This window comes from Odontomachus brunneus, unplaced genomic scaffold, assembly GCF_010583005.1.
Source record: "Odontomachus brunneus isolate Ranch 3 - 2012 unplaced genomic scaffold, Obru_v1 Obru_scaffold_176, whole genome shotgun sequence".
Taxonomy (NCBI): domain Eukaryota; kingdom Metazoa; phylum Arthropoda; class Insecta; order Hymenoptera; family Formicidae; genus Odontomachus; species Odontomachus brunneus.
The window spans coordinates 561,189-583,672 of NW_022639626.1; the positions used below are offsets into that span (position 1 = coordinate 561,189).

At 43.6% G+C, this 22,484-nt stretch overlaps 1 protein-coding gene across 2 annotated transcripts; it reads right to left on the reverse strand.

Moving 5' to 3' along the window:
• Positions 1 to 973: 973 nt before the first annotated feature.
• On the reverse strand, positions 974 to 21,310 carry LOC116851504 (protein gooseberry-like). 2 transcript variants are annotated; one of them, XM_032830962.1, is made up of 6 exons: positions 20,875 to 21,310; positions 13,367 to 13,680; positions 12,683 to 12,806; positions 7,148 to 7,319; positions 6,542 to 6,826; positions 974 to 2,568 (listed from the first exon to the last, which is right to left on the reverse strand). In XM_032830962.1, the coding sequence occupies exons 1-6, from the start codon at positions 20,927 to 20,929 to the stop codon at positions 2,304 to 2,306; spliced, it is 1,215 nt and encodes a 404-aa protein (XP_032686853.1). In that variant the 5' UTR covers positions 20,930 to 21,310; the 3' UTR covers positions 974 to 2,303. The 2 variants fall into 2 exon arrangements, with proteins under 2 accessions (XP_032686853.1, XP_032686852.1); XM_032830961.1 differs by having other exon boundaries at positions 12,683 to 12,809.
• Positions 21,311 to 22,484: the final 1,174 nt, after the last annotated feature.

The following is a 22,484-nucleotide window of genomic DNA, read 5'->3' on the forward strand; positions in this document are numbered from 1 at the left end:
AAGCAACCCTATATTCCGCTTATAGGGGGGTTGGAATATGGGCGGGTATCGTTGAATGGCGAATCATGGGGATAGGCCAAACATATATGTGAGGTCCGGGAAAAATAATATCCGATGTATCCGCGTATATGGGGCACGGAGTCGGTACGGAGGCCGTAGCAGTCTCGTATGTGCGCGACGTATGTCCGCGAACGCGTTCGTTCAATGAGGCACGAAGTTTTAGAGTCGGAGATAGCCGGGAAGGTAAGGAGGGGCGAATCGTTACGTGGAGGTTTCGTGCCTAGGATCGCGAAGTAAAAGACGGAAAAAGAGAGGGCCCGACCACCTACTCGGCCGACACAATGGGGCACAAATGCGTGGCGACAGGACCCGTAGATATACGGCAGGCTGATTGCTCGTTGTCACCGTATGCGCCCGATTGTCGGCTCTTCTGGCAGCCGTGGGAGCCGTGATCAACAGCGCTTTTGCGAGGGCGGCTCAAAACCGGGAGACGAATCTGACGATTCCCGGACCAATCGCGAATTATTGTACGCGCCGCTTTTCTTACGCCAACGTGTCTTAGGCTCGTATTAAATAATCGTTACTCGAAATCTATCTCATGTGAGACACTCAGATTTTTACTCGGAGTCAGATCCAACTTTTTCAGTTGAATTATGATAAGTATATGACATTTATATTTGTGATCGCGTAATTCTACCACTGAAGAACTCTCATCTAGCTCTGAATTCAAATCTGAGCATCTCGCTTGAGACGATTTCAAGTGATAACTATTAATATGAGCATTATAGATGCTTCTTCTCGAGTCTCGCGAAAGATTCTGCGATAAAATGAACAATAATATTTCCTCGGATATTTGTTTTCCGAAATCATTTCACCTTATTTGAGACAAAAAGAAATAACTAGTAAATTTTTTTAAGTATGCGCTTACCTTGTTGGCGAACTGTCGCTGAGGGTGCAATTGAAGGATACAAGTTATTTCTCGTAAAATTCATTTATTATGTAACGTATTATACAATCCATTTGTAATCGTTAGGTGCGTTATGCGGGCTGTGGTCGTCATTTACAGTAATCTTAAATAACTGGCCAATTAAGTAATTCGTTGAATAAGATCGCAACATTGATCGGACAGTAGCAATATTTTTTTAATCACTTTCCTGTACGATTCCGCCACTATTATTCACGCGTAGATGTGTACAACCTTATTATAAAATATATTTATATTTGATCCGTTTATTCACAGATAGGTACATCTATATCGTATAACTAGTACAAGGCAATTTTCTAAATCACTAAAACATCGAGGCACTGAAGTTACGATTGTTTGTAATTGCTAATTATAATAACGAATAAGTCGTGGCTTAATTACGATATTTCCTAAGAATCGGTGCATGGTCTACGTTTATACGTACGATTTAACGTGAGTTTAGTCTAACATAAATATGCGGTAGCGTCACTGGAGAAATACTATCTAAGCGATTACGATGTATTTACATTCGATTACTTTTTTGCGCATCGATCGTTACGCAGTGGGCGCATTTCTATAAATAAAATGTCTCTCATTAAAATTTCAAACACAATCTTGCTTGGCAATTTACAGTTACACGACTGGATAATTACACGACTGGATAGCACTTTCTTTATCGAAGCAAATATAATATTTAATAAAAAGCATATAATTAACAAAATTTACAAAAAAAAATATTTTCTAGTTCTCTGTAAGATCTTGGCGATGCACCGTGATAACTCTGCAATTTCGCAATCGTTATCACAGTTTACAATCTTTGTTCGGAGAAACATTCAGACGTCGCAAATCGAGTTAAGAAAAACTCAGTCGTCCTATAAGTGTTGACTAACACATGAGTCTTTCCGTTTTCTAAACAAAAAAGAAAGAAAAACAACGCGAATGAAACGTGACAGTACAACAACGTAACAACAAAAGCTAAGAAAAATATTAATTATTTTTACACGGATACAAGTAATTTTTCCGAGTTGTACGCAAACATTTTTACATCCAATTTTGAATTGGTAAACAATCAAGACGGATAACAATAACGATGAAGCGACTACGTTCAAGTTAGCCCCCTCTCTCATTGTACAATTCAATCGTACACGCGATCGATTCGATGACGATCCAAGCAGAACAAAAGATTCCGATGACATCGAAATGATGTCAAAATGCTGAGGAAACGATCAAAAGACTCACTTTTCAATCACGATTCGATCACTCCCTCGTCACTTCGACGTCATCGTGATTTTCTGTTCTGTTTGGGGAAATCATCCTTACGACAGACTTATTTAGTGCTTCAATGAACTCTTCCGCAAACCTGGGAATCAATGCCACCCAAGTACGGATATCCGCTCTTAGCCTCGCTAGGGCTGTGTGGTGTCACATGATGCGTCATTCCCGTCGGGGCTGGTACCCCGGAGGAGGATGCACTTTGCACCATGCAGGCGCTCATGTTAGAGGCGGTCGGACTTACGCTGCCACCCAGACTGCCCAGATTGAGATTGCTGGAAGTCAGGTTGGAGGCAAGGTTACCGCTGCCGTAATGGGAGGCGTTGAACAATCTGGAACGCATAAAGTCGCACGTCCGAGTGCCGAAGAATGAGCGAAATAAATTTTTCGACAGGACGTAAAAAAAAGTTCCATTAGCTTCGTTGTACGCACAGAAAAATACATACTACATTCAAGTAAATGTTACTTGCTTCAAGTTTATATCCTAAGCAATCTATTATAGGCTCGTCAAATTTATTCAAGGTATATCCAGAATCCTAGTAAGTTCAGCGTTTCAATCAAGATTATTAAATTAAAATAAAAATTCAGTTTTCTTACTACATGGAGTCGATTAAATTTTTTCTTAAATAAAGTTTTGTAATATTCTTGTAAAAAGGTAAATTCTCTCTTTGAGGACATGTGAAATTTTTCTCAAATTTGCGCGATGAGTATATTTTAAGACTATTATCAAGAAAATATTCTTTGTTAAAAGTAACTATTGCTTAAAGAAAAGGAAAGTAAAGTGAGCAATCGTTTCTCTTAGCAGTAGAATAGTATTTTTCTGTGTGTATACGAGCAAGGAAGAGAGAGAGAGAGAGAGAGAACAATCACCGGAGAGATCAATAGGTAATGTCCGAGGAATGCATTATCCGTTGATATTTGTAATTAACCTTCTGTTCAATATGTTGAATATAAATTGACTATTGTATGCGCACATCGTGCGCGCGCGCGTGTGTGTTCGCGAATGCACACCTAAGAGACGTTATCGCGACACGACGAAATGAATCGTAGTTACAATGGTGAAAGGTGTCCACACGTGCTAATACGAAAATGAAATTCCGCCATGGCTCTCAAAGTTACCGCCGTTTGCAAGCCGATACCGCATACACTCATACACACACTGCGAATCGGTTAGGGCGTGTCGAGGACTACGGCAGCGGTCGATTTCCAAACGCCGTCGCGGCCCTTTGAGGATTTCGGTATACCAACGTGATTAAGGGCCCCGAGTCGTGTCTCGTGAAAGGCAGTTTCGCCCTTGCTTTCAATATTATCCGGTCGCTTTTTAACATTCCGAGCCACCAGGGGATTGCAGTAATTATCGTAATAAACGGGAGGGCACATGTGTTTCTCGTATCCTTGATTCGGAAATAATAACAAATGGAGAGACCATTAGGAGTATTTGTCGCTCCTGTTGTTTGTATTTCATTAGTGCGCGGAGAAAATATTATATGTATAGTTTCTTTTTGCATATAAATTATTTTCCATTTTAGCTTCTGTTTTTAGTAACGCACATTGAGAAAAATCGCTCGGTTACCAGAACAAAAGCACGTTTGCAGTTTAATGATCGTTAGAGAGACAGATTGAACAGTTACCGTTGCAAGTCATTTCTTATCATTTGTCATTTTAACAAATATGTATTGTCAAAGATACTAGATCACATTTGTTCTTGTATATTTAAGTTAGATTAGTTATGTCTTCATTACAGAAGTGTTGCTTAGAGCAGTAAATTGAAAGTAACAAATCATTTGTTCTCACTATGGGAATAAATCATTTGTCGTTCCATATCAATAAGTCAATTATTATGGGCATTGATATTTCGGTAAACTAGCAGAACTTTCTCTCAGTACAGGAATAGACTGTTAATAAAATCAGTAAGATCCATTTTATTAAGGAACATAGCAAATTTCGCGAAAAACATAGCAAACTTTTTAATAGCGTATTTCAGTTCCTAAAATTATATAAATAACATAAATTTCAGTTTCTAAAATAAAATGAAAATAAAATATAAATATGAAATAAAAAGAGGGAGAGAGAACAATCACTTACTGCAGAATATTGATCTATTCCTCTGTTAAAATCCTATAATGATTTTCACTATAAAATCTTCTCTGCAAGCAATTTTAACATATCGGAAATATAAAATAATTAATATATAAAAAACATTTTTCGATAGAAAATTTATCTATAAAATCAATCTTTGATATACTGATATAATTACTGCGTTGATATATAGTATTATATAATACCGAATCACCAATGGTCGTTGTAGCATTTAACGTGTTAATCAGAGTTTAACCGCGTGTTAAACGCGAAACTTCTCCTTTTAAAGGAGTATCAATTCGAGGCTAGAGAGATTAAAGCGTATCGGCAACGAATGATTATAAAGCGCAGTCAGCCCCTTGACCTCGACGCGACGGTTAAGCACCCTAAATCTCACCGGTGTCGGACCTAATTCGCGCACCTAACTTTCTTTTTTATTTAGAAGGTAGCGCGAACTCTCTGGCGGAAGCCGCGCGATTTATCGACCATATCCCATGACCGGTCTACGAATCTATTTTCGTGCGGAAGAATGTCCCGTTCCTCCACCCACAAATCAACTCCCTTCTATGGTTGCGTTAACGAATTCTTAAGAATTTAGCAGTGGCAGAATTTACAGTTTGCAATTCGCCGAAATTAAGATCGATTTGCGCGTGTAACAGATGAAATATAAAACTTGGCGTGAGACGTTCTATCGAAGACATAGGCTTGCAGCTTCTTGAGAGTATCTGTCATAAATTTTTTTTCACAAATTTTACTGCATTTTTTACTATACCCACTCTTTTCTCCAACTAATGGATGGAACACATTGTTATCACGGCTTATGAACATCTCTCGACACATTCCACTCCGGTTTCCACACTATTTCACGCGGAATCATATTTCCTAGTGTCTTGCTTTTTTATTTATTCTTTTTGTTGCTGAGAAACGCATTATTAACGCGACTCACGACCGTTTCACGACACTCGGCGCGGTTTCCGCACTAACCTAGACGCGAAACGGCAAAAACAGCGACAGCCATCGACAGCAATAGTGAAACCGTCGGCTCAAACGGGAGAGCCGACGGCGGAGAGAGAGAAGACCCCCCACGAGACAGTCCGTCGCTCTACCGGGGGTCCGCGAGCATTATCCCGGATGTTTAAAACCGACCGAACACTCCGTGCACCACGTGATGGTTCAGCGGTGAACGCGAGTCGGCGGTTGCGAGTGCCCGAGCGAGACAGAAAGCTGGAAGCATAGCCGCGAGAAAGAGACGCACGCGGCAACGCGCGGAGATAAAGACGGCGAAGCCGGGATGTTTCGAACAATTAATTCAGCCATTGTGGCGTAATAACAGGTTGCCCCGGTGGCCGGCTTGCTACAGTGTGTTGTTACACGCCGAGCGGACGAGCCGATTCAGTGGAGAGAAAGAGAGAAAGTGGAGAACGAGGAAGCGAAAGAGAAGTAGAGAGAAAGAGAGAGAGAGTGTGTGAGAGAGTGAGGGAAAGAGAGGGAGAGAGAGAGAGATAGAGAGAAAGAGAGAGAAAGAGAGCCAACGGGGCCCCACCGACACGTTTTCTGTGTGGTCCTCAATTATGTTGCTTCTTGGGCCTCCGTAATGAAACGCTACCGGCTAATAATCCAACCCGGGTCTTGATCCTTCGACGCTTCGCGCAGGGTGTACGTAGCCGCGGCATGATCCAGCTTTAACCGATCGCTACACCACGAGGTAGCGCCGACCGGTCGCGAATAATCGTTGCGGGGGTGTTTGCGGCTGTGATACTCGCGCGGTACACGCGGTGGTGTAAATGGCGGAATTTCATTTCGTTTCAACGAGAAATGTTGAGAGACGTATCGTACTATGCATCGGGAAATAACAACCCATGTTCGAAATTGTCCCCCTCATCTAGGCATGACTCGAATTGAAAGGAGAACATTAAAATATTTTTACCCGAAAGATCTACCAAAAATACTATTTCTCTTACTTACACTTTTTAAGCAAAAAAATTTTTTTTAACATTCATCTTTGGTTCCACTTTGAAAATTTCGTCCAACTTGAAGGATTAATGGGAATCTTGGAGTAAAGCATTTTTATAAGTTTATCCTTCAAGTTCGACGATATTTGCAGGATTAAGGTAGAAGCAAAATTTCGACTCGAGCGACATATTTTCCCTTCGCGATTCTCTTCTCTTGTTCGCGTTATCGCCTTGCAAAATAGACGTAGTACATCATATGATTGTTGAAACTTACCCGTAATTTTCCGGTGTCGCTCGTGGCCATTGCTGCTGCGCCGCATAGTAGTTCTCCCCATAGTTGTAATGTTGAGGATAGCCGGCGGTGGTTGCTGCGGCGGCAGCAACGCTCGCCTGTCCGTAGCTCTGATAGCTCTCAGCACCACTGCCATAGTGCTGGGTTTGGAAAGACTGAAGGCTCATAGTGTTGAAGGCATTCAGTTGTTGACTGTTGAGCTGCTTGCGAAGCCTGGCACGTCTGTTGCTGAACCAGACCTGCACTCGCGCTTCCGTCAGTTTCGTTCTGTGAAAAAAAGGACAACCGCGTCCATTATTAATAAGAGTAAACGTCAGACACGATTATCATTACAAAGTGACGAAGCAACGTGACTTGATTTTGTAATCTTTTCTTGACGTGCACAAAACTGGCAAACATTTAATTTTGACCGAGTTGATACGCCTTCTTGTTTCAATTTTATATCTTTCTCGATTACTTAGCGATCGATTGTTTAATATTTTACATGGAAGGAAGAAAAGAAAAGGAAAGAGGAAAAAGGAATTGAAATGATAAAAATGAAATTTTGTGCCGTACATAAGATAGAGAGCTTTATGAAACCTGACTCACTTTTGTGCGAGTTCTTCCCTCGTATATACATCGGGATATTGCGTGCGATGAAAAGCCGTTTCCAGTTGCTCCAGTTGCTCGCCGGTGAAGGTAGTCCTACTCCTTCGTTGTTTCCTTTTGAGTGCGATACCCGGCTCGCTTTCCGTGTCAGAGTCATCACCGCTACTTCCAGCTGAAGACAATCAATCATCGTTCAACTTAGATGCTATTTGCAAAATCAATTGACTTTGCGAGGGGATCAGCGTCTCAAGAAGAGCGCATGACCGGAAAGTCAGAAATAAATCTATTGACGAAGAGTTGCCAGATCGGAATTTAAACAGCGATATTAAACATCGATAGCTCTCCCGAGAGGAGGACGCGAGCCTGAGTTCTTTGACTTAATAGCGGCGAGAGCGTCTCTCGGTCCAGCACGTGCTGCACGTCAGATACCGAAGATAGGAAGCGAGTTGTTCACGCCCACAGTTCACACGCCGGTCTCAGCAACCCACCATTAAGACCCTTCTGATTACAGCCGTGCCAGCCGAACCTATACTAAACTAAAACACCAGAGAAATTAGGGTCCGCCGCGAAGAAATTAAGTTCTTTGACATGTCTCGTCCCACCCGAGCTAAACGAAAGCTCGTGGAACGTTCCAAGTGGGATCGTCCGGTACTAGAGACACTATTTATGAAATTTCGTGTTTGATCGGTAACTTACGATCCATGATCAATTAACTTCAACAATTACACCGACGATAACAATTAGCGTAAATTGTAACGGCGTTTTACACGAACAGAATTTTATGGTAAAAATTGCCACAGAATTTTGTAGTCGAGAAATAGACCGACATTTTGCAGTGATTGACGGTCCTATTTATATTTTAGAAACTGAAATATGCTATTGAAAAATTTACTGTGTTTGTAGCGAAATTTACTATGTTCCTTAGCAAGATAGACTATTCCCGTACTATTATGGAAACAATAAAATTTAAAAGGATTTATGTGAAAAGAGATACTATAATATTCTTTCCGCATGTCAATTTGTAAATCTAAAAACATCATTGTGAATCTAAAAACTTTTTCCCGATTTAAGTCCAACGGGAACGAACGTTTAAATCAATAGCACCTGCGCGAACGTCAGCCCCGGAGTGCACGCGGCGGTTCCCTGCAGATTAAAGACTGCCGCGCGCTCGTAAATCGTTGCAACGCTTTCAGGGGTATACCCAACGATTTTTTGGACCTCGACGCTTTTCGCGAGCTATCAGCGCCCGCCGATGCTCTACGAATCTCGGGACCGAGTGTTAATCACGTGCACGCTAATCACGAGTCAAGGGGAGTTCGCGCGTTTGTCGCGGAAATTAATTGAGATCGACCAGATCGACTGAAATTGACGAACCGCCTCGTAGGATCCTCGATTCTCGTCACGGATGAGATACACGGCTGAATAAATTACACTTGTATATTTTGCGGATCCCGAGTAGTAATCGCGAAGCGTCGGGCCGCGGGAAAAGCCGGTGTTAAACAATTACTATCGAGGGATGGCGGGCGAGGCGATCGTCTCGGACACGGCGAACAGCGGAGGTCTCAATCACGAGTCTGCCCTGCAGTAACAGCATCTAAATCAATAGAGGGTGCCGTTGCGTTCTGCGAACAAAACGGCGCGCAACCTGGGCGCGGGGTGTGTTGTTGGCGGTTTGTAAGATTAGAGGCAGGCGGCGGGTACGAAGCCGAAGAAGACCACACGCCGTGCGCCGTGTATATATATGCGCACAGTTCCCTCTGTCCTCCTTGCACTCCTCCAACAACACGCTCGTCTACGTTCCTTCTTCTCTCAGGTTCGACTGTTCGCTCCTTTTAGCTGTTCCACCTGATTTCTTCTTTCACGTTCGCCCGCTATGCTCTACCTGACTTGTTCCTCCTCCTGCGCTCGCTACACCCGATCTCTTTCTTGTCCCGATCGTTCCTCCTGATTTCATTTACCGAGAAACGGACCGCGAGGGTTATTTATCGCGCGTGTTCTGGGCTACCGGAATCGTCTACCCGGATGATCTTGCGTTCCGGGATTGACGTTCCGTCGAGGAGAGGAAGGCACGCGGTGATCAACGCGTACTTGAAAACCTCAGTTTCACAGTGTTGGACATTAATCGATTAAAATTTTCTGAGAATAACATAATCGGCAAATCAAAATAAATCGTCATATATGTAATCATGATTAATTCAGTCGTTTGACGATAAATTAATTATTAATTGGTGTCAGTCAATCAAATCCGAGTTTGATTAATAATTCATTTCATCAATCGATTAAGTTATTTGTGATTTATGTGTAAAAAGTTTGATTAATTTTATTATTAATAATTATTGATTTACCAGTCATTTTAGTCAACATTAAAACATTTTGATCGATTAATGCTCAACACTGCTTGATGTTTAGATTATTTTCGCCATAAATCGATTTTTTCTTTATGTCATTCTTTAAATAAGATCGGTATAATTCAACTTATTTAGCTGCCCCGTTTATTGTATTCTGTTTTTAAAACGCGGTGATTTATAAGCAACAAACAAATGGCAATGAAGGAGAAAAGCATGAAGCGGTAGATAGTGAATTAAATTATTCACACAAAACACCAAGTAAATGTTCGATGGAAAATATTTACGAAGATATTTGTGTCATCGATATTATATCATTTCATTAGAACGTTGCGTATCACGCAAAGAAAGATTAATTGATTCACGAACAGTCAACTACACTTCAGCTGAAGCAGCCAGAATGTTTGATTATGACAATTGACTTTAGTTGTCCAACTGAACTGCGTTGTTATAACCAAACAGTCTGGCTGTTTCAGCTGAAATGCGATTGGCTGTCCGTGAATTAACCAATCTTTTTTCCGCGATTCCCTCACTGTTTTCCTCATCTGGTTATTCGATCTCTTCGTTGTTCGCGTCATAAGTCGGCCCAATACATTCGCCGACTTTGCTGCTAAACCATCACGCCGCGATCCAATAAAAAGACGCGTAAAGGTGCGAGAGACGCGCGTTCAGAAAGACTCTGTCTTCCTCTGCTTCCCTCCGTCCTCGTCTTTGTCTTGGTTCTCTTTTTCTTTCGCGGCGGTGCATTAGCGGCGGGTACAACGTGTCCGACTTTCTTCTTGTTCTCCCTTCCCCCCTTTGTTCGAATCATAATACAAAATTTACTCGTCTTGCGAACTTTCGCGGCGGAAGGATCCACGCGCGTGTTCTCGGAGACTTTAACGCCAGTGTTTACGGTCGAACTTTATTCTCTATGGAGCGTGTGCTATCGCGACACCTCGGAAGTTAATGTTTACCGAGGTTGGTTTTAATTTCTCCGGGACACACACACACTCTGGTGTCGCTCGGCAACACGAAGCAAATTTTAATCGACAACGAAGAAGATACGAAGGAAGAACGGACAATTTGCAGCAACGAGATAAGATTTCTCAGTGGCGATGGCAGCAACAGGTCAGGCACCTTCGCGAATACTCGCGCGAAGTTGCAATCTCGAGCATACGTCTAATCAAAACTAAATCTTCCCGACAAGGTAATAAACTCGACACATCCACGCGCCACGGGACGCCTAATATTTCTTCGCGCCCCTTACCGCCGGTGATAAATAAAAAAGAAAGGAATTCCCTTTACGTCCGCCGACCAGATCTATATTTCTAGCAATCTCTCAGCGCGCCCAAGAAATTGCCGGGCGTTCCAATAAATAAAATACGCTCCCGTATAAACACTCGCGCGTACCGCTCATATTGTGCGCGTAAATATGAATTAACATCGCGCAGTTGTCGATCAATTCGCACAAAGCGTCTTCGTGAAACAACGTTCATCCTTTTCTACGCGAAACTCACGAATACTCGCGATATGTTTGGACACATTCTTTTCCAGATATATAGAAAAGTCTCAGCTTTTAGCTGATAGTAGCGCAATGAAATCAAAGTCTGCAAACAGATTATTTCGAAAATCTCCCGAGTCTTTCACGAAAGTTCGAATATTCGTTTAGATCTCGCAGATCCAACGTTTAGATCTCACAACCCAACGTTTACGCGGAGAGTTAAATAAATAATTCACATAAAACAACAAACAGAAAAATATCGGTATAATAACGATATCTCAGAGATAGAAAGTGCACTGAGAGAAATTATCCAATAAAAAATTAACAAACGGATATTTCCGATCAAATTCCGGCCAATTTTTATATCCGATCAGGATATTCGATTAAATTTAATCGGATACTTCCGATTATAATGGCATTTCATCAAATAAATCGATGAAAACTTATGAACCGTTATTTCACATCAAATATTTTCTGGATCGGATACAAAAATGCATCGATATTTTCGTCAGAAATATCCGTTTGTTAATTTTTTATCGAATAATTTCTCTCAGTGTGAAGTTTTCTTATTGTTATCGTTATGAAAGCGTAAGAATTGCGCCTATACCTTCCAGTTCGAGACAATTTCGTATATTGTAAAAACTGATGTGTTAAATTTAACATTTCATGTGTCCCAAATCATCCACTTTTATTTATGTGTAAATTTAACACAAAACAAATGTGTTAAAAAATAACACGTAATAATATGTAAAAAATTAACAAAAGAATTTAACACTTGAATAGCGTCAGGAATCACAGTTTGTGTTAAATTGACATATATATAATGTTAAATTCACTAAAATAAAATGTTAAATTCACTAAAATAAAATGTTATTTTAACATTTGAGAAAAGTATTAATCTATGGTTTTAATGAAATGAAAATGTTAAATTGACATAATCTATGTCTGACATATTAAACATGTCAGTTTAACGCAACCTGTGATTCCTAACGGTATTCAAGTGTTAAATTCTTGTGTTAATTTTTTACATATTATTACGTGTTATTTTTTAACACATTTGTTTTGTGTTAAATTTACACATAAATGAGAGTGGCTGATTTGGGACACATGAAATGTGTTAAATGTAACACATCAGTTTTTACAGTGTAGGAAATGATAACGACTCCGCGATCGCATTACACGTGGGGATAAAAGTGTTGATTTCGGATTCAGCGAGCACGCGAGCTGCGTACGTACGTACGTACATACGTACGTACGGCCGCGATCGTCACGGTCGCCTTGCCTCAATTAACTTAACACACGGCTACGCTATAATTACGCTTATCGCTCGATTAACCCCGGGTGTTTCATTTACGTCCGCCCGGTGGTTTATGCGGTGTTAAAACGACGAGGTGCAGCCGCGGATATCGCTTCTGGAAATCTTTTCAGCGAGCGCGGCCGCTCGATCGTCGTGCGGAAGACCTCGATAGGTCGATAACCACTTTATGAAAATTCTATTTCGAGGCAACGCGCAAAGAGATAATGCGCAAAGAGTGGCCGGTATTATATATTCATAGTTCGATCTTATACTTAAGATCATCTTAAGTACTGTCTTAAGATGTCATGAATCAATCACAGAGCCGTATTCGCATCTTAAGACATTACTTAAGCGGTCTTGAAATAAGATTCGGCTATGAATACTGGTCTATGTGTGTGTACGAAAATTACCGAGAATCCCATCGATGGAGTGGTTTCGGCGCGGGTCGTCAGGGCGAGTCTGGTTGGCTGGTCCACGTAGGAGTCTGGAGATGCTGGACACCGACGGTGCCGAACTTTTGTCGCAGACTCCGTCCTGCTGGCAGAACCGCGTTGGACCAGTTAGTATTACTTTCCTATATCTCTTTTTCGCAAATTAAGCGAATTAATCTAAATCAACTTCTCGCTCTGTTTCTCTCTTTCGCGCGTATCGAAATTAAGACATAATATTGCACAAGTCTAGAAGTGGAAAGTGAAAATATTGATAAAATAAAAAAGAATAGAGCAAAGCTTGATCGATGTTCGATTAAATGCAAAGAAAGGAAAGATCAGGTGCAGTGTTGGGTATTAATCGATTGAAACTTCCTTTGACTTTGCCGAATAATCGGCGAGTCAGTAATCAAAATTAAGCGCCGTACACGGAATGATTTTATAATATATTAATTAAATCGAAATTACTTGTGATGCACGACTATTGAACTAATATTCTAATAATTGATTTGCCGATTATTTTAATCAAAGACAATTCTAATCGACTAACGCCCAACACTGGTCAGGTGATCTGGTGTAACAAAATGAAAAAGAACAAGAAATGATGGCGAAACTGAGCGCTTGTTTACGCAGGCATGACGATATAGGTTAGCGTAACGAACAGACCTTGATTAATTTGTCGCGTATCTCCCAGCTAAAGATCCCAGGGTTTTGTCGCTTGAGATCCTCGATTCTCGCCTCGACCTCCGGCGTCGCGACTCGCGGCTTGCTGCCACCGATCACACCGGGTCTGATCGATCCCGTCTCCTGATACCGATTCAGGATCTTCGAGACGCAGCCGTGAGAGACCCTCAGTTGTCGCGATATGACGCACGGCCTGATGCCGGCGGCTGCCATTTCGACGATCTTCAGTCGGATATGGTTCGGTAACGGACGGCCGTTGATGAACACACCGCCCAACTGATTCACGCGACCCTGCCCTGAAAAAATAACAAGGCAAACCGTCTCTACGTGTCTCTACTATGTCGGCTGTTGCCAAAATGTCGGGTAATATTCCGACGGGTGCGCGGAGCTAGTATCGTTCGCCGGCAGAAATTGAAACGTGGCGATGACGTAGATTAGAGTTGCTACTTTGAAAGGCGGAATTTTCCGGCGGAACAACCGATACGATTTTACGTACCGTTCCACGAACCGGAACAATTCGCGAGGCTAAAGGCGTATCGCGCCGCGCGCGAGACAAGTGGCAAAGAGCGCGATGTAGTCATAATGGAAGCGCGGCCGAGGTGAAAAATAGCGTATTTTCTCGCGCCCGGCACAATGCGGCACGCGGCAGCGTGTGCGAGTGTGCGCGCGATTATTTTCCCAAATGAAAATGAGTCTGACAAAAGTGAGACCACAATGGACGGGGAGAAGAACAGGAGGCACTCGGCGCGCGTATTTCGCGCAGAAGGAGAATCGCTTAGCGGACAAAGCTTGGCGGCGACACGCGAGGTGCCGCTCAAACGTCGCTAATTACCGCTAATTACCGCCAACCCCCTGAGAACACCCCCTTAATTAACTTAATTATAATGACGAAGTCAAACAAACTCGGCGTCGTTACACGCGAGACGAGGAGAGTCTGACGCGAGGAGGGGCGGAAAGAAGCGGAATGAGATGCACGGCGATTCGCGCGATTGCGGTGGCTCTTACGACGCCGAAGGTGGACCTCGCGTGCTTGAGAAAACCACGATGGGAGACGCGTCGCGAGTCGAGTTACGGTCCTGGTTTTGCGCGGAGCAGTAAAAGCGCCGGGCGGGACGGGACGAGAGGGGAGGGGACAGCGCTTTAAAAGCGCGCGGACAATGACAGGCCTCGGACTCGGGTAACTGGCGACACGGCCGTATTCTCTACATTCATATTTGCATAAAGGGACTTTGCATAAGAGACGGACCACGCCGCGAGAAGGGCATCCCACGAATGCGGGAAGCGCATCCCAATGTTGCGCAGATGCGACTTCATATCGAGAGATTATTCCTTTTTTTAATTATTATTATTGATTTATCATTATGAATCGTGTTCGGTCTTTATTCTCGGTGGTTCCCTCAAACACTCGTTGATAACACAAAATTATCGAAAAGCGACGAGCCGCGGTCGTTTTGTGTGCAGCGGCGGGTTTGAAGGGCGGCGGTATGAGAGAGAGAAGCTCGCGGGGCGTCGCGAATCCCCGACACCCAAACATTTTCTCGATCGCAGTGCCAGTTCGCGATATATTCTCGCCGGCTACCTGCTGCGAGAGCGCGCGAAGCCTAAGAGTCCGCTAATTACCACGGCGTAATTCAAAAGACGACCCCCTTCCCGGGCGCGTCCAGCTCTCTGGCACAAAAGTAGTCCCGTTTCGTCGTTCATCACGGCTCTCGAGATTTACATCCCCCTTCGCTCTCCCTTCCTCCCTCCTCCCTCCCGCCGTCCCTGCGCCGCCCCCGCCGCGAGACCCCTCGCACTCTCGGTAAGGACATATCCGCGAGTGCGTGCAACGCACACACTCCCACACACGCCGTGCAGGCGCGTATAGGCCAGGTTACGGTGCCGGCGGACACCTCTCCGGTGTATGACGTCAGTCAGGCCGCGGGGCCCGACGGGATTACAGGCAAGATCAAAAGGCGCCGACCATCGCCGCCGCCGCCGCCGCCGCTGCCGCCGTCGCTCCGATGACGACGACGACGAGTTCTCGGCCGCGGATATTTCTAGCGTAAATTTCTGATAAACAAATTGAAAATCAGATCGACGAGCAATCTCCTGGGTAATTAATTAAGAAAACATAGCGATGAGAATACTGGAGACAAAGAAATTAGCGCTTTTAATGAAGACAGATATGGGTGTTTGTAGAATTAAGATATGGGTGTTTGTAGAATTAAGAGGGAAGAAGAACGGGAAGAAAATATACAAGTATTTTTCATAACGATGATTTGTAAAAGGTTATAATAAGTCAATAGGAAGAAAATAGGAGCGAAGTAATTATAATAAACATGTTGACTGCCATGAAAGTCATCGGTGCTATATTATTATCGTGTCTTATTAACCCTCTAAAACCCTAAACATAAAAAAAATTACGTAAATCCTAGACATGGATAAATTTTATCCAACGTATTTTCATTTGCTCTTAATTGCTAGAAAAATGATCGTAATCCATAGTTTTTTTTTCATTAGTGTAGGAAACGTCGAGGAGTATGAATTTTTTAGTACTTGTGCGATTCAAAGTTGCAGTTGAAGAAAGTTGTGATGAAAAAATAACACATTTAAGAACGATAATGTTTGAAAAAATGTATCGTTTTTAAGAACGATAATGTTTGAAAAATTGGACTAAATGAATAAAATAAATTTTATTTGTAAGCCGTTTAGGGTTATAGGCTTAATTTATGTGTGAAACGTGCAATCACAATTGTGTCATGTAACACATGAAATATACAGTCAATGAGACGAACTGAATATTGATTTACCGTAACTTTGGTAATGCAAGCTTTGGTTGATCATTCGAGTAATCATCGAAAATCGGCGTGGCAGTCAACGGCGTGTTAAGAAACGGAGCTAACGGTGATGGATGAATTTTTTCATGGAGCTGTGTAGCGGGAGGCTGCATTTATTGTTGAAGAATCGGCGCAAATGAATAGGTCAGGCGCAAGATGAATGCGAGGAACGCTGGACTACCACCATTCGGTCGCACGTGCAAGACGTGCAGCGCATGCACCCGTCGTGCACCCGCTTCGCTCGCGCATTTTTATGAACTCCGGCGACCGTAACTGGAGTCACGGAATCGAAAGTTGCGTGAATATGCCGGCCGTGCTCTCTCTCTCTCTCTCTCTCGCGCGCGCGCGCGAGCCCTTTACTCGTGTTTTTGTTCCCTATCTGTCGATGAACATTGTTCGGCTCGTTGTTGCGAAACGCGCCGCGCTACATGCATTCGCGGGTTTCCCACTGCTCTCCGTGCGATTAGTCCCGGCATCGATTGCGGCACACACAACGCGAGAGTGTGTGCGGCTGTTTTCTCCAGAGAGAAATGGCTTCTCGCCCTCCATGATATCGCGCGATACTCGATGTTGAATATATGGAGTGAAATAAATGTTGGAGGAATGATAATGCGAGGAATGCGCGTGAAGACAACAGACGACGAGGAGAAAGCTCGTGAGTTTGCAGATAATTCGTCGAATTATTTCCCTCTATTAACGCGCCACAACATTTATTTGAGCTTGAAAAAACGCGACCATCCTGAGAGGACAATTTAATCCGAGTAAGTGAGCTGGTGAGTGATTTATGTCCTCGCGTAATTTATTATAACGCGGTCGCGGTAATCATTTTCGCGAGAGGCTGGAGGAGAGGACCACCCTGTACGGAACACAGCGGCTGAGGCGCGTAGTAGAAACGGTAGAAGAAATAATTTTCAACATGAATTATTGATAACGGGCGATTGATTGTCAGCGATCAGGCTAATATCCATGATCCGCGCGATGTGACGCGATATACAGAGGGAGGGAGGGAAGAAGGGGGGAGGCCCCTCTGATTTGAATTCGCTCGACGAAGCGTCGCGCATCGTTAATTTTTACCTGCGAGGCAGCGCCGCCGCCGCCGCCGTCGTCAGGCCGAGGTTTGACGACGGGTTCTTAGACATGGAGGAACATAGAGAATTCCCAAATAATTGCGGTGCACGCTATTGGCCGGACGCTCATTACCCGCCGTGGCGAGCCGCGACACAGGCGTCAATTATAAACCTTTTTCTCATATCGGCCTCGGTAATAAATTATTACGTGCGAAGAGCCGACGAACTGTATTTTGTGCCCCGCGACATTCGCGTTCGCGCGCGAGCTGTGCAATTACGTACGCTTTCTCTCTCTCTCTCGCTCCCTTCATCTCTCTACGAGATTATTCTTTATGGTAATCTGTCCCCTTGTCGCGGACGCTTATCGCTCTTAAGCGGTAATAACAACGTTATCTGAGCATTAATTGAATTGCATCAAGGGTAAGTTGCTCCAGGCCACGCAATCCAATTTTCGCGTGATAAAGTACGCGAAACACGATTCTCACATATTCGTGAGAACTTGTCACTCCGCAGAGACTTTGCAGACTCGATTATTGTTTCATCGAGAAAATCAGTCTTTGACTAATAGCCGGGTTACACGGGATCTGTGTACGCACGGAGAAAGAAATTTGGTCGGACCAACCGAATATCTGATGAAGTATTAATGAAGTTACCAGCATTTCGCGAATTAACAAAATTCTGATTAACCAGACAAGGTTTCTGGTTAATCAGAATCTTGCTAACTTGAACTGAATTTTAATAATTTCAGTCGGAATTCTGGTTCGTTCATAGCGCGAGATATTTGTCAAGCGACGGGCATCCCGTCCTCCCCCCCCCCTCCCTTCCCGCGAAGGAATCTCAAGAGCAAAGGGTTGATTTCGCGGGCACGGAGGGCCGACGTTTCGTCAATTACGCAATCTGCCGCGAAACGACCGCGATCTCTCGTCACTACAGGCGGTCCGATGCGTGGAAGATGAGAGCGGAAGGTACACGCGCATACCTGAGTGGGAGTAACCGCATGTACCAAAGGGATATGCATGTACTTAGCGTGCGGTGTGAGTTCCGAGTCGCGAAGGCTTCAATCAACGTGCCGTCGCCCGGGGCCTATCCGATATCAGACATTAGGTACCCACGGGGTCGGCGGCTACGTACCTCGGGACTCTCTCTCTCTTTCTTTCATACGTCGTGTTCCGACGCCCACCACGCGCGAACCCGTGCGGATCGAACTTTATTCGAAAGCGCCCTGCTGGTCCCTTCTTGGTGCTCGCGTGTGCCCCCGAACGGTGGATAAACAATTGAGATTTAAAGGCGCGCGCGCGCGCGCGTGAGTGAAAGCGATCCGGATTGTCCGTTCGCCATTCTGGATAGTCTCGTTACGTTACGTATCGTTATTATTATTGCCTCTTTCACTCGCCTCGTCCTTAGCGTCGTATCGAGGCACGCAGTGCCTATCGAGCAAGTCGACTTGCGCGAAACACGCGCGACAATTGGTTTGCGCGCTCCACTGTGAAATTTGAGTATCTTCATTTTTAACCTCGCGCTCTCGAACACGTGGAGTCACCGGTGGCCCACGCTGAACTTTCGTTTAATATTTTGCCTTTAAAAGGTGAAATATGATCATGAAATATTTCTGTAAATATTATGAGACACATGTAACATGTCATGGTGGCTAACAGTGGCTAACAGTGTGACCGACGCTATGACCTTGTCACGTTTCTTACCAATTTACTTGCAAAACGTTCAATCGGTTGCACGTGAAAAATAAAGTGTATAGGCAATCGATGAGACGAGCCAACGAATGTATACGCAGAGAATATTATAATAAAAATTATTATAGAATTTTATTATAGAATTTTACTATAGAAACCAAGGAATAGATTTCAACATTTTACAATAATTGATTATCCTTTTATTTCATATGTGCACTGAAGAAAAATATAACTAAAAAATATTTATTTGGTGGGTATTAATAACATATTTTCTTTTAAACTTAAATTCTTTATAGCTTATAAAGCTAAAGTTTTAAGAAAAGCTAAGGTTTTAACCCTTTGGAGACTACTTTATGTAAGATGATTGGGACACATGTGTCCTAGTGATCCCTAAAGGGTTAAGAAAATGTATGTCTTCTCATTTGAAAAATATTTTATATTGGTGCAAGTAAATATAAGTTTTACGTACCTACCAAATGAATATCTTTATTTCTTAGATATTTTTTCTCTCAGTGTGCTATTTTAGAACTGACAAACGTGCTATCAAACAATTTACTGCGTTTCTACCAAAATTTGCTACACTTTTTAGCAAGACAAACCTTGCCGACAATCTGTTCCAATCATTAGAAATAAATAATAAAACTGAAAAGAATTTTTATGTGAAAAAGAACTAACATTCTCTCCGTATACGCATCGCGGATTGCATTTATTTTCCATATCTTCCATCATTTAAAATGACGATTAAAATTATCCTTGATAATTTTAACTTCAAGTTGGGCATTATAAAATAATCAGTGGAAAATCATAGCAGTCAATGTGTCAACAGATTGATATATATATTATCGATATGTTAACGAATTAATAATATAATAACAAGTCAACGTGGACCACCGGTGACCCACGTGTGGCATGGATGACTAGAAACGTAAAGTTAATCCGGCATGAAATGCGTTAAGAACAAAATATATTAACGGAGATCTAAAGGAGATTGTTCCGGAGATTATCGAATTTTTGCCTCAACTGCTTCTTGAGATTTATATGCCGTTGTCGCGCGGTGTTCCCTACTTCATAAATGACACAATGCGAAACGACGCATGGGCTTCCGTGCAATTACTTATGCGCGATCTCTCCTTTCATGCTCCTAAATCATTATAGTCGACGATACGCGCCACGCGTTGCATTACGAAACACCGAACCTGTGCGTAGACCAGTCTTTATGTTCGAATTACGTAATGACGCGCGGGACCTGCGGGCACGCGTTTTCGCAGGCGGCAAGCTTCGAATTGAATTGATCGGCCGAACCGATCGCGGATCAGACATTTACGGCGCTGTAAAGATGGCAGTCGCGTTATTGGAAGCCGCGCCGGGAACGTGAATAACTCAGCCGGAGCGCATCGTAAAACCATTAACATCGGCTGTAAAATATCCGCGGGACTGTTGCAGTGACGCCCGCAAGGCCTCCAAGAGTCTCCCGTGAAATTTGCGTCGACGTTCATTGCGAGATCCTACGTGACGCGGAGGAAGTGTTTCGCGGAACGACGGAAGTCGGATTGCTGCTGTTTTTCTCGCGTGTGTCACGAAATTATAAACACCGTATGTATAAAAAAATAGAATTAATATATCTCGGCGATACTGAATGCATTTGATCGAGTCGGCGCATAACACGGATTCGACAAACTCTTGAAACGCAAAAGTCACGCGAGTGTCTTCCTTAATTAACTCGAAACTTTCGATTAACGCAAAGGATCGCGCCCTCAATGAAAATATTTGAATTAATGTTTACTTAAGGAGACTAAAATTTCTAATTATTTAAATAATATCTGAATGACTCATAATGGCAAAAGTCGCAAGGTCCTTATAATTTTCTACGTCGCTTCCGAATAATCCGGGAGCTCCCGGATTATCAAAATCCGCACCTTGGAAAGGGTATCCAGTGAAGTAGGGTGCCATGTTGAGAGTGCTGACTGCCATCTAGATGTTGCTTCCAATCTTTCTCTCTCTCTCTCTCTCTCTCTCTCTCTCTTTCTCTCTCTCTTTCCCTCTTTCTCTCTACCTGTTCCTTTTGGTCACCCCAGCACACTACCACAAGAAAATTCAGAAACCCACGAGTCCAAAGTCTACCCTCTCGATCACCGATACCCGGCTCACAACTCCTCACTTTCCGACGCGTCACAATCGCCAACAGTACGTCCAATGATGACGAGCAAACGTGTTGTGGTGGCAAGAAGATGAAAATCGTACTAATTGCGTGTACGAGTCCTCCGCAGGATTCTACCGCGCCGTGGCGAAACGGAGCTGGCTCGCCTTCCTTTTTATTTTTTACTGCGAAGCGAAGCGGGACCTGGTGGCTTCGGGGTCTCGACTCGAACTGCCGGTACCGGCAGTCCCGCAGTCGCGATCGTCGGGGGCACGTAAAGAAACGAGAGAGGCAGGCCAGGAAAGGAGGTAAGCCGGAGGAAGGCTCCGCCTTCGTTGTGGGGCCCCTTTGAGAAACCTTCGATGTCGGTCCCAGCCGCGGCTCTTCCACGGTTTTATCGGCACGGTTGCATTGGTCACCTGCCAGGTAATTTCATCGCGACGGAGGTGGTCGCATGTCCAGCTCCGCCTTGGAGAACCACGACCTTCCTCCACCACCCACGAGTGACGGTCGTGGTTGCGGTGTGTTCGGGCTTGCCGCCCTCCTCCGGCGATATTGATGTCGATGTCGATATCGTGCGATCGTGCGATTCCCGCGGTCGATCCGCGCCGATTTCTTTCGCGCATTCGACGCGGCTCTCGCGCTTTACGATCGGTAAGGGGCGACGGACGAAGGGAGGGAGTTTGCCCGCGGTGTCCTTAGTCGAAATTTTGGCTCGTGTCAGTCCTGCAAAATGCCGTCGAATTTGAAGGGTCAGACAATGGAGAATCTCGGCATACAATATACATATTATTGTCCTACCTTGATGATACAAATCATTGCATTACATAATACTTATCACTGATTTCTGCGTGCTGAAACTTGAAGAAAGAGAGAAGCTCTTTTTCAAGAATTATTTAATATTTCATTACGCTCAACCTGCGTTTAACATTCACTCTTAATAAAAAAATTGCATTGTGTCTGTATAGTGTAATGTTTTAAGATTCTTCGTTGTTTCTCAAGTTTGACGGAATTTACAGGTTTAATGTAAAAAATTTCTCAAGTTTGACGGAATTTACAGGTTTAATGTAAAAAATTTTAATTTGCAATATTCTCGCGGTTCTCTGGATTGATTTTGAGTACGAAGAATGCACAAAGCCGTTGTTACTTTATTAGTGTCACGGCAAAGTACTTTATTGAATGTAAAAAGCCTAATTTCTTCGGGGGACGCACGGTGCGACTGATTATTTTTCACTCAGACGGTTGCGGTCCCCGGTGTAAATATCGCGATATCCGATCCGTTGAATTCGCGGCGGAGCGCGTCACGGTTCTCGTCGACGTTCTCGTCGTGAGAGCCGCACGCCGCTGCGTCCGTGCCATCATGCATCGCGTGATCTCGCCAATGAGATC

Coding starts and splice junctions, on each gene's coding strand:
- LOC116851504 (XM_032830961.1), bottom strand. CDS start 20,929: ATGGCAGTCAGCACTCTCAACATGGCACCCTACTTCACTGGATACCCT. Junction 6,827..7,147: donor AGGGAAGAACTCGCACAAAA/GTGAGTCAGGTT, acceptor TTTTTTTCACAG/AACGAAACTGACGGAAGCGC. Junction 2,569..6,541: donor GCGACACCGGAAAATTACGG/GTAAGTTTCAAC, acceptor TATGCGTTCCAG/ATTGTTCAACGCCTCCCATT.